At 46.8% G+C, this 12,919-nt stretch overlaps 1 protein-coding gene across 1 annotated transcript in view; it reads right to left on the reverse strand.

The window, feature by feature from the left end:
- ADCY2 (adenylate cyclase 2) overlaps positions 1-12,919 on the reverse strand; it is a 201,634-nt gene that overhangs the window by 57,210 nt on the left and 131,505 nt on the right. The window contains exons 14-15 of the mRNA XM_077749455.1: positions 8,245-8,382; positions 1,767-1,886 (exon numbers count right to left, since the gene is read on the reverse strand). Coding sequence (XP_077605581.1) covers positions 1,767-1,886; positions 8,245-8,382 — 258 coding nt within the window. The remainder of the gene's footprint in view (positions 1-1,766; positions 1,887-8,244; positions 8,383-12,919) is intronic.

A 12,919-nucleotide genomic window follows, 5' to 3' on the forward strand; every position in this document is an offset into this window, starting at 1 on the left:
CCTTCGATCTATGAAGGGGGAAGCCCGGCTGTTTCTGGCTCCCCTGGGACTCTTAATCACTCTAATATTGGAGTTTCTGTGCAGTGTGTGAGCACATGGGGGTCCCCTGGCAAAGCCCATCACCATCTCTCTTTCTGACGACTTATTACTGGGCCAGCAGTGGCTGGTTGACAAAATTCTACCTAAATTTTAAAGAGTCTATTGTGTATTTTTTTTTTTAAACATTTTTTTTTTTTTTTTTTAAAATTTGTTTTTTTTTGTTGTAAATGTTTTATTTATTTCTAGGAGAGAGAGAGAGAGACAGCGTGAGCAGGGGAGGGTCAGAGAGAGAGGGAGTCACAGGCTGAAACAGGCTCCAGGCTCTGAGCTGGCAGTCAGCACAGAGCCCGACGCGGGGCTCGAACCCACGAACCGCGAGATCATGACCCAAGCGAAAGTCGGACGCTTAACCGACTAAGCCACCCAGGCGCCCCTCTATTGTGTATTTTTAACCATTTTTTCAGAGACGTCCTTGTCCCTCTGCCACCAGCCTGGTACCCCCGTGCGAGCTGGCGCCATTCATTCTAGGAGGGAGGGCCAGACCACAGTTCATCTAAATCTTTCTCTACAGAAGGCGGCTTCAAATTGCCCACAGTGAGATCACAGCCAATAAACCCTTGCCATGCATCCTGCCTCTCACTCTTCGCATAACAAAAACAGAAAAGCTGTAGTCTAGCGCTCATGGGGGGTTATGATAATGCCTAAAATGAGAATCAGGGTCCCTTGGACAAGGGACGGATTTACACCAGGCTTTCTTCCCACGCCCGCGGGGACACCATTAGGGACCTTGGTCAGCCTGCCTCAGAAGCCCTCTCAGAAACACCACCAGACACCCCAACTCTGCGTGGAGAGTTGGTGACATCCCAGGAAACTGAAGACAGGAGATGGGAAAAAAGACCCAAGCCAAACATCAAGGGAACAAATCAGCGAAAGGAGAATGAAGAAGGGAATCTGCTTTATTAACCATGGCTGATGGAGTTTAAAAAATTGGCCAAGATTTTTAAAGTATACACACTAAATCATCAGTTTCAGACTCCAGAATAGTTCCTTTAGTAGTCTCGAAACTTGACTCTACGGGACAGAAAACAGGTGGGCATAATCTACTTTAGATGATCATGCGGGAAAGGAGACTAGCAAGACTTTTTTGCATTAACGATTTATGAAACGAAGTTACTAAAAGTAAATCACTGACTTAACCCTGTTCACTTAAAAGACTGACATATTAGCCACTTTTGACATTGGAATCTTGGCTCTTCTGGACGGTGGTTACACTGAGTCAGTCGGCAAGGATTATTTGAGGATACAAACAGTGGGCAGCGTCTGGGGCCAAAGGAGAGGCAGAAACATGACAGGCAGTCCCGTCATCAGCAAGGAAGCCAACGCTATTCCACGGGGACAATTAGCAAAACCCATCTGCGAGGAATCCAGAGCTTCAGTGACATACAATCCAATGTCAAATGCTGAGATACATGCTATAAAATGTAGCGATAACAGAATAAAAGTAGAAACATCTAATTTGCCCGTGTGTCTAATCTGTGTCCGCCAGCCCCCGCTTCTTTTACCGAGGGGTGGCGCATTTTAGCTGGTCGGGGCTTCCTCGGGTATGGCCACCAAAGAGGAAAAGCGACATCTACGGCAGATCAGAAAGTGGACGCCATCCCGTTAAATGGGCTCACAGCTTACAGCAAAACAACACAGAGCAATAATAATAAGTGAAAGGCTCTTACCGGGAGGAAAAACAAATTGTGTGCGCGCAGAACTGCTGCCTGATTACTTAAGGCAGAGAGACTCGTGTTTGATGTATTGGCAGTTGGAGGAATTGTTTTCTCTGGGTCGCTCAGGAAAAACTGCAAAGAAAATGTTTTTTTCAATGAATTAATGCCCAAGAGGTTAAAGAGTTAGCAGGTGGGTGCGAAATTATTAATGACTGTGTCCCCCCTCCCTTCCCCTAAGCAGGAGTATGTGGGCAATCAGGTGTCTGCCTTTCAAATGCTAAGAGCTGCATCTTCTGTTTGAAGCTTGGAGAATTTCTAGGAAACAAGGAAATAGCTACTTATTGTAGCGCGCCACACTTCTGGTGAATTCCAGAGCTACAAGACAATATTAAAGAAAACAGAAACACTTCCACACTTCCGTTAGGTACTGAATTAGAAATGCACAAAGCAAAAGGGCAGAGGGCTTGGTTAGAATTATGTCTGAGGATGAGATCACCTCGCACAAAGATTCAACTCTCTACCGAGAAAGGAGAGCCTTCAATTTTTTTTTTCAGTGTCTTTCATCTTGCTTCAAACATTAACCGGGTCGATGGAGATTCTGACTTTAAGAAATTAATTGTGTGAGCAAAATGCACTACCCGGCGTCAGCATTTCTATGTATTATTTGTGAGCGCTTTGCAGCTCAGGATCATGAGGGGTAAAATGTTGAGAGGGTGAACGCTCTGAGTAAGAACTGTTGGAAAGGGGTCCTCATTCTGTGAAAAAAGGAATCCTGAGAAAACTAGCTCTTAAGTCATGGTCACCTGTATCAGCACCCGGAAGGAAAGTGTCATCCAGTTAGCAAGGTAGAAGGAGTTCAGTCTCTGTCTCTCTTTCTCTCATTTTCTTTGGTTTTTCTGTTTCTCTGTGTTTCTGTCTTTCTTTTTCTTTCTGTCTCTTTCTTGGAGAAGCTGCAGCACACACTTTTTTTTTTTTAATGTTTATTTATTTTTGAGAGAGAGACACAGAAAGCATGAGTAGGGGAGTGGCAGAGAGAGAGGGAGACAGAGACCTGAGGCAGGCTCCATGCCAACAGCACAGAGCCCGATGTGACTCAGACTCACAAACCACGAGATCATGACCTGAGCAGAAGTTGGCGGCTTAACTGACTGAGCCACCCAGGTGCCCCTGCAGCGCACACTAATGAGGTGGCCACAGACCAGCCACTTTTCCGTACTGTGGCTGGGGGTCAGGGAAGTGCCTGCTTAAAGGTAAACCAGGAATCACTCTGGCCAGGTACCCTTCACTGAGAGAAATGCATCTCATCCAAAAACTAGATTGTGTTTTCTGCATAGGGCTAACCATACATATTCAAGGGTTAAATGGATAAAGAAAATGTGGTGTATAAACACACACACACACACACACGCACGCACGCACACAGGCACATGCCTACACACATACTGAAATATTACTCAGTGATGAAAAATGAAATCCCGCCATTTGCAGCAATGTGGATCGAATTAGAGGGTATGATGCTAAGGGAAATTAGTCAGAGAAAGACAAATATAAGACTTTACTTACATGTGTAACTTAAGAAAGAAACACAGAGGAAGGGAAAGAAAAATCAAACAAGAAAAACAGGGAGGCAAACCACAAGAGATTCTTAAATACAGAGAACAAACTGAGGGCTTCTGGAGGGGAGGTGGGGCGGGGTATTGGATGAAACGGGTGATGGGCATCAAGGAGGGCACTTGCCGTGAGCGATGAGCACTGGGTGTCACATCCAAGTGATGAATCACTACATTCTACTCCTGAAACCAATACTACCCTGTCTGATAACTAACTTTTAATAGTAAAACCTTTCTGCATAGGTTCTATAATTGCTTTTGTTTGCTTCTTTTTAAAAATTTTCTTTCAACGTTTATTTATTTTTGAGAGACAGAGAGAGACAGAGTGCGAGCAGGGGAGGGGCAGAGAGAGAGGGAGATAAAGAATCCCAAGCAGGCTCCAGGCTCTGAGCTGTCAGCACAGAGCCTGATGTGGGTCCTGAACTTACAAGCCGTGAGATTACGACCTGAGCTGAAGTTAGATGCTCAACCCACTGAGCCACCCAGGCTCCTATTGATGTATCTCCCTTGATGGCACATAACTGACTTCAGCACATAAGGCCTTTACTCAGCTTATTCTGAAGAACACTCCTCTAGGATTCCAAGAATGATCCTAGATACAGTGTTTCTTCTCATTGTATCATTTGGGAACTCACAGAAAAATGCTGATTACAGCATCAAAGAAATGTTGATTTCTTTACATGCCTCTAAAAGATTTGTCACAAATGCGACAACCCCTGGTTGACTTCCAAATGTGCTAATTCTTTGGAAAAAATATTGTATCAGGACAAAAAAAATGGAGCAATTACTTGGCAAATGCAGGGCTCCGAAGTTTTACAAATGTTGATCTGACAGATCCCAAATACAGCTGATGTAAATATTAAAGAATCAAGAAATGACAAAGAAAAGGAGACGGTGTGGCTCAGTAGGTTACTAGGCTTCAGCACCTGGGATCTTAAATACTAACAAAAACTTCTGGATTGGATCCCCATGGAGAGAAAAAAATAAATTTTTGCTTCACTAAGAGTAGAATATATCCTGTGAAAACTCCGTCTTGCAAGGAGGCTGTCTAATAAATAGGATGATTTGAACTTGAAAAACAAGAGAGAACTTCAGTCACTATCCCCAACCCTGCTTTCTTAAGCCCTCTGCTCCCTTTTCCTAGTATTTTTTTTTATGTCTTTATTTCATTTTGAGAAACAGAGGCAGAGAGCAAGCGGGGGAGGGGCAGCGAGAGGGGGAGACAGAATCCGAAGCAGGCTCCAGGCTCTGAGCTGTCAGCACAGAGCCTGATGTGGGGCTTGAACCCACGGACTGTAAGATCATGACCTGAGCCAAAGTTGGATGTCCCCCTTTTTCTAGTATTTACTAACTACCCCTGAAATCAAGAAACCTCTCATTTGGTCTGTGACCTCACACTGCACTTTGGCATTGATTTCCTCTCTTCTGCCTTCTTAGTCACTTTAAATTCTTTCTAAAAAATTTTTATTTATATATTTTTATTTTCGAGAGAGAGAGCATGAGCGGGAGAGAGAGGCAGAGGGAGAAAAGGAGAATTTCAAGCAGGCTCCATGCTGAGCTTGGAGCATGACGCGGGGCTCAGTCTCATGAATTCAAGATCATGACCTTGACGGAAACTAAGACTCAGATGCTCAGCCACCTGAGCCACCCAGGCTGGTGTTTCGTGCGCACAGAGGCTTTGTTTGGGATGATAATGTTCTGGAAATAGCATTGATCAGTGCACAACCATGTGAAACGTGCTCAGTGCCACTCGAGTGCACATTTGAAGATGGTTACAATGATAAACCTGATGCATATTTCACCCTAAGACACATTAGAAACAGAAAAAGAAAGAGAAGGAAGAAAAGGAGAGCGTTTTTGCTTTACCCCAAAGAGAACACTTAAAAAAATCACAAGAGCTTTTCGAAACGACCTGAGGGAGGCTATGGCTTTCAGAGGAAATACTTTCGGATAGAAAATTAAATTTTCTTGCTGGTGACGTAAGCAAAGCAGGCACTTCTCCCCCAGCACACACACACACACACACACACACACACACACACACACACACGAGCTGCTCTTCCTGTTAAACTGTGAGTCCAAGGCCTGAATCAGCCTCGCTGGGTTAACAAGGGCCAAGAAATGGCAAAACTACACTTGGGAGCTGGGCTCAGTTCGTCTAGAAATTGTGTTCTCAAAGGAAGCACTGCACAAATTTAAAAGGCTGTGCTGAATTCGACAGAAAGGTCTCCAGGAAGGGGAACGGAAGCAGGGCCAGGGGAAAAGGCACAGAAGTAAGGCCGGGAACATTTAACGGCACAGGAAAGACAGATGGTACCCGTGTCCCAGGGGAAGGGTCCTGCCCTGAGTGTGAGTGAGTGACCGGGGGGCCCACCTCCCACACGCGGCACCCGCTGCGTTCAGCCTCTGAGCACTGCCTCAGCACCACCTAGGGATGTATGACCCAGGGGCGGTCACAGCGGCCTGCGGTGTGGCCTGTGACACAGGACTCTGTGTCTGCCTCGCTCAGTCATAACCTAGGGGACGGGGATCTGGGCAGGAGGAGGGCCTTTCTCCATCAATCCTCCGATATAGTCAAAGACCCCACCCTCGTGAACAAGTCCTTCCCCTTCTGTGATTAATAAGAAGTCAGGGGCGCCTGGGTGGCTCAGGCGATTTAAGCATCTGACTTTTCAGCTCAGGTCATTATCTCGTGGTTCCTGAGTTTGGGCCTCACGTTGGGCTCTGTGCTGACAGCTCAGAGCCTGGAGCCTGCTTGGGATTCTGTGTCTCCCTCTCTCTCTCNTTTAAAAATTAAAATAAATAAACATTAAAAAAATTAAAAAAAAAATCATAAGGAAGCTTTACCACCAGGGAAAATGACTTCCTTTCTCTACCTAACGCTGGCTTTTATACTGTTTTATGATGTTTCTTTGAAATAAATCCAAGAGGCACATCAGGGAAAAGACCCATTCATTCCATGGCACCAGATATCAATGAAAATGATGGATGGAAAAAGATTATTCCTTGCCCACAGCCTCTGCCGCTGTAGAAGGCGGCTCGGTTTGTCCAGCAAAGCCTTAGTTCATGTCTTCTTCAGGGCCATCTGTCATACTCCTCTTGTGTGTCCCCCAGACCTCCCTCTCTGCCGCAGATGGCGACAGATTCCTTTCTGGGTGAGACGGAGAAACAGCCCTGGGAGAGGTCTTCCTGGTCCTGAGGATGCATCTCTTCTCCAAAGAAACCCACTTAATGTAAAAAAAAAAAAAAAAAAAAAAAAAAANTCACACTAAATATTCTATAGGAAATGCAATCAGAGGTTTCCCAGGAAGGTTGTGCTTTGAAAAAATTAGGTGATAAATCCTGGTTTTATGAGGCCAAACTGGACCTCCCCGAAAGAAATGGTTTCTTTTTTAAAGGGCGGCACGCTTCCCCCTTCATTCGTTCTTAGGTTTAGTAACCACTGAAGGGCCGGTCCTGATGGAGGTGCTTTCCCGAAACGTGCTGGATGGGGGAGGCGGGAGGTCTCGCTGTTAAGTGTGTGGATGTTGTTTAAATGTCTTGTTCTGGGGGTGCCTGGGTGGCTTAGTCGGTTAAGCGTCCGACTTTCGCTTAGGTCGTGATNTGTTCTGTAATGTGCATGGGGTGCCGCTGGCCAGTGCCGGATCTGCGGAGTGTTCTATGCGCTCTGCGCGCACAGCTGGGGGAAGGCGCTCAGCACAGACGACGGGGCTGAACCATAAAGCCCTCCGTCAAGGCAGCTGAACACCGTCCGCGCTGTGTCTCAGAACTCCAGCGAGCGCACCGTGCGTTCTGTGCCCCACCCCTCACGGCGCCGGTTTCAAAGGATATACCAGTCGGTACCATCGATACAGTAAGAGCGACCGCTGGTTAGGTATTCGCAAGGCACTGCTCCTGCCCTAAGCACGACAGCGACGGGAGAAAAAAGGCCAGGGGTGGGCTTAGCTGTGACTTGGGTCTCCAGGCAGGAGACCTGAGGCATACAGACTGGGACCCTCCTACGACGCCCTTAAGGACTTCCTTTAATGTTTTACAATAGCTTTGCTCTGGTGAGCATACCTTCACTCTGATAACCCTCAACCTCCCCTCCGAATATATGTTAGTGATTACCTTCCAAACATACGGCCCACTGATATGCATCTGAAGGGTCTCAGGACTAATGTTTTACGAGGCATCAGTAAGTAACCTTATCTTCTAACAGCAGCTGGCCCCTCAAGGTCCTGAAGTCTTGCTTCCAAATTCCTTAGAAACTTATGCTAACCCTAAGCCCCACTAACTAAAGAGCATTGAATCGGTCGCTCTTCACAGACACAAGTGCACCTCTCCCTGCCCACGGGTCCTGTCCCTGCGCTATAATAAAAGCACCTCTGTGCACCAAAAATGTCTCGAGGATTCTATCTCGACCATTCGCCCCCGGCCCCACATCAGGAGGAATGCCAGCTCGTTTGCCCCGGTGGAGCAGGGTCAGAGCTCGTTTTCCAGAAGTGGAAATGGAGCCTGTGAAAGTTTCATGGAAACAAACCCTCTGAAATCCCACAGCTGGACAAGTGGGGGCCAGTGTTTGGGATCGGGCCTGTGAAACCCCAGAGAAGGACACCTCTCCCACTGCACTGCCTGTATCTAGATGGTTCTGTGATTACCCCGCTGACAGTCAGGGTCTGTAGATAGCAGGGCGTGGAAGCTGCTGGAAGGCACCGCCCTCTCCAGACTGACTTCTGCAGAAAGCATCCTAAGCCTTAGTGATGCTGAGGGCAGAGCAGCTGTTGAATTTAAGAGGCAGTAACTGGTGTCACCATGGAGCTCTGGTCAGGGTTTGAGAGTCCCACTGAGTCAGGCATCGGAGGCAAAGAAGGCCGTGCCGGGCGGGAGCCCTGACTCACCATGTTGAACACGGCCATGGTCAGGATGATGGCGGTGGTGAGGACCGTGAGGGAGACCCGCGGCCAGGGCCGGTCGGCAATGATGCTGGACGACTTCAGCAGCCACAGGAGAGAGGAGGAGGCCTTCTTGCTGCATTGCTGGGAGGAGACAGGAAAGGAAACGGATCACACTTTCTTCATGAGTTTTAAAACCACAAAAGGCGTCAGTACTCTTCCAGAACAAACACGTAGGCTCTGATCTCCCCTGGGACCCCATACCAGCTCATAAACCTTATTCACACTATGTGAGCATCATGGTTACAAGAAAAGAGCAAATCAGTCAAGTTTCTATGATAAATATAGAATGTGCTTGTATGTCCTTTCAAACAGACCTGAAATTATGGTTAAAGAAAAAAATCCCTGGGGCGTCTGGGGGCTCAGTCAGTTAAGTGTCTGACTTTGGCTCAGGTCATGATCTCCTGTTCCATGAGTTTGAGTCTCGTATCGAGCTCTGTGCTGACAGCTCAGAGCCTGGAGTCTGCTTCAGATTCTGTTTCTCCCTCTCTCTCTGCACCTCAACCATGCTCCTGCCCTCCATCTCTCTCTCTTAAAATTAAATAAACGTTAAAAAAAAACTCTGATAAAGGAAAACTATGTCAGTTAATTAAAGCACTCTGGGGAATGTGTTGGGTCTCAGATCACAGCAATGGTAACACAATGATCAATAATTCAGCCTGTTCATGTGGAACACAGATGGGCAGGGAGCTAGTCATAATCCATCTGGCTACCAAGCGGACTGAGGCCCTCACCTCCATTGTTCTCAGGCGTGTGTCCTGATGATGGCTTTACCTTATCTCGCCCTGCGGAGGCTTCTTTCCACACGGAGAGGTTCCTTTCCAACATTTTAATGGTGTTAAAAAACATGTAAGGTAACATTTTCCCTCTTAACCACTGTTAAGCACATGGGTCAGCACAATGTTGTGTCGACATCTCTGTAAGTTTTCATCTCGCACAACTAGAGTCTATATGCGCTGAAGAACTCTCTTCGCTCCTTCCCCTTGCCTCTGGCACCCGCCATCTTACTTTCTGTCTCTAAGAGTTTGACTACTCGGGGCACCTGCTGAAAGTGGAATCATGCAGAATTTGTCTTTTTGTGACGGGCTCATTTTACTCAGCATAATGTCCAGGTCCATCCACGCTGTCACGTGTGACCAGATCTTGTTTCTGCAAGGCTGAAGAACATTCCATCCAATGCATACACCACATCTTATTTGTCCATTCGTCTGTGGACGGACACTGCGTTGCCTGTGACTTTTGGCTACCGCGAATAATGTGGCGGGGAGCGTGGGTGCTGGGAGAAACGCTATTGATACAAGAAGGGATTGAGGTATTTACAGAGTGGAAGCTGGTGTTCCCTCATCATTTTCTGTGGGCCAGACTCTGCTCTGTGGGATGTCAGTGGATGAGCTCCCCTCATCCCGAAGGCCACTCTTCCAGAGGGTTTGCTGTAATTCAGGCCTTTGTCCAGGTGGTGGCACGATGGAGGCCGGGACAGGTAAGGCGTGGGTGACGAGATGCTGCGCCAGGTGCTGCGGGGGTGGACAGACGTCACCTGATGTGACGAGCCATACATGACAGTTCTCTAGGGCTCTCCACTTTAGCCTTCGTATGAAAGGGGTTGTGGGCCTCTGGCTATGTGTCCTCAAAACACAAGGCCATGATTTCAAAAATTAAAAAAATATATATTTATTTTTCAGAGAGAGATGGGGGGAAGGGGCAGAGAGAGAGGGAGACCCAAAATCTGAAGCAGGCTCCAGGCTCTGAGGGGTCAGCACAGAGCCCAATGTGGGGCTCAAACTCATGAACTGTGAGATCCTAGCCTGAGCCTAAGTTGGGCTTTCTGACTCGTACCACTAAGTGAAATATAATGGCAAAGCTGGTGTGACATCGATAAAACTCAAACAGTGCGTCCTCAGTAGCACGGATAAACAGCACTTATATTTATCTACCTCTTTCTCTTTAGTCTTGAAAACAGAAGCAGTGCAGTACATTAAATGCTGACCCAGCAATTACGTGAGACCCTGTACTGCGGGACGAGAGGTGGCCAGGGCAGTGAGAACCAGCCCAGGGGCCCAGAGCTGAGCGACTTTCCGTAGGTGAACTGTCCTCTCTGGCCTCAGCCTCCCCAGCTGTAAGATGGGGACAATAATAATAATAATACCTGCCTTCTTGGTCTTGTAAGAGGCTAAATGAGCTGCACCAGGCACCAGGGGAAGGACTCAGGACTCAATAAGTGTTAGGTCGTCTTGTTACGCTTATGGAGAAAACATAATATTCTCAGAGACATTTAATGACTAAAGGTCTCTTGGCTTTCTATCTATACGAAGAGTAAAACCTCATTTTCCCTCCTTTCCACTGTGGCTTTTCCTCCAGGCAGCCTGCCTTCTCTCTTCATTCCTGTCACCAGGTAGAGGCCAAGTGAAGAAAACTGTTCACAAATATGGAAATCAGAAAATATTGCTGGTGGCGAGGACCAGGAAACAGCAGGTGACAGAGACATGAGCCCTGAGCCGATGTGTATGAGGAGGAGGAAGAGGAGGGGGAGGGGGAGGGGGAGNGAAAAGAGACGACGGTCTCCAAGTAGAAGGATCTGACTAAGGGAAAGGATGATGCGATTGTAGCTCTGAATAAAAAGCACAATGTGGATCCTGCCATGAGAATTGAGCTCCATTTATCTTGTTTGGGGTTAACTATTCAAGGACAGTCCCAGACGGGAAAGTTTGTCAAAATTTACACCATCCTAATGGAACATTATAAGTGATATCGCCTCCTAGAGTATTTTGGCTGAATATTCATTCGGAAGGTGCTCTTCTGATGGAAACTCGAGCCCAGTTTTACTCCTGTGTGATCTCTGGTTTAATGACTGGCAGCATTTCAGCCAGGTCCACGGCCTCCCTTTCTTGACCATCAGTGAGTCTCACTGCATACACGATGGGCCCCTGCTTACTGCGAGCCTGCCAGAAATGTGCTTGGCTCTTAATGCCACCAACCCCCCCACTGAAAATGTGGAACTGGGAGTAACTGCAGTGGGAGACGTGAAAGGAAAAAGAATGTCCATTCGTATGGAAGCCCTGTCACGGCGTGGGGACTGGGGACCATGACCAGCGCAGCGTGCTAGCAGGGGTGTGGGATGAATGCCAACGTTCTCCACCCGGTATAGGCAGAGGATTCACCCCAGAAAAATAATATGTTCATATACTGTATATGGATTAAAAAACAAGAAACAGAAAACAGGAGGGGTTTTCAGGAGGGGTGCCTGAGTAGCGTTGGTTAAGCAACATCCAACTTCAGCTCAGGTCATAATCTAATGGTTCATGAGTTCAAGCCCTAAGTCAGACTCTGTGCTGACAGCGCCGAACCTGCTTGGGATCCTCTCTCTCCTTCTCTGCCCCTCCCTTACTCATGCTTTCTCTCTCTCTCAAAATAAATAAACTTAAAAAAAAACATAGGAAAAAATATATCCCCCTCTTCCTCCCCCCCAACTTTGAACCTCTTGCACAGGAAACAATTGGTAAAATTGTTTTTTAAACACTTTAAAATTTCTCCTGATTATATGGGGTGCCCGGATGGCTCAGTTGGTTAAGCATCCGACTTTGGCTCAGGTCATGATCTCACGGTTCATGGGTCTAAGCCTTGCATCGGGCTCTGTGCTGACAGCTAGCTCAGAGCCAGCAGCCTGTTTCGGATTCTGTGTCTCCCTCTCTCTCTGACCCTCCCCTGTTCACACTGTCTCTCTCTCAGAAATAAATAAAACATTTAAAAAAAAGTTTAAAAATTTCTCCTAATTATAATGGCAGATTGCATTAACAATTTCATCGGCATCCTTTAGAAAAATAAAATCAGTTACATGAAAAGAAGTAGATGTTGCTCTTATGTAAAGTGTAATATAATGAAAAACATTTAGAAAAGCTACAAATATATCATAATGGGGGTAGCAAATTTTTATTATTAGAAAAACAAAACTCATCTTACACTCTTGCCTGAAAAAGGGTAAAGTTTATCATAGACACACACGCTTTTGTGTATTTGTCTAGAGGAACACCTACTTTGGCATCTTAATTGGCCAAGGACTGTTGCTTTGAATGACACAGCTCCACAAGCTGCAGGAATAATTAACATTTAGTGTTACACAGACTGCCACGTGTACTTTGACTCTTTAATTGCACTTAGGCTTCCTACAGAAAGGCTGCTCTATTTCAATCAATCATATTTTATAAAGTCAACATGTTTCTTGCTATGCCCTGGGCGAACCACTTTCCTCAGCCATCCATCCATCCACTGTGTGGCACTCACGGCCCGTCGACCTCGGGTTACCTTTGATGATGTGTTTGTCTTTGGCTATCTGGAGAGTTGGCCGCAGATGGTGGCCACATCGCACCTGCCGTTGTATCCCCAAAGCAGCACAATGCAGAGCAAAGACCAGGGACTCAACGGATGCTTACTCAGTACATCTTTATCTTAACAGTGGACCCAAAGAGAAATTTCCAGGGGCCAGAAACAAAGAAGGTGCTCAGTGCTAGAGGGACTGAGGCTGTGGGGTTGGCCTAGGAGTGTCTCAGAACAGGACATAGGCTCTAACACCTAGGGGTTGAAGTCCACAGGAGGAAAATATGTGTTGCCTTGAGCTTTCAAAGGG

This window comes from Crocuta crocuta, unplaced genomic scaffold (genome assembly GCF_008692635.1).
Source record: "Crocuta crocuta isolate KB4526 unplaced genomic scaffold, BGI_CrCroc_1.0 scaffold89, whole genome shotgun sequence".
Classification (NCBI taxonomy): Eukaryota; Metazoa; Chordata; class Mammalia; order Carnivora; family Hyaenidae; genus Crocuta; species Crocuta crocuta.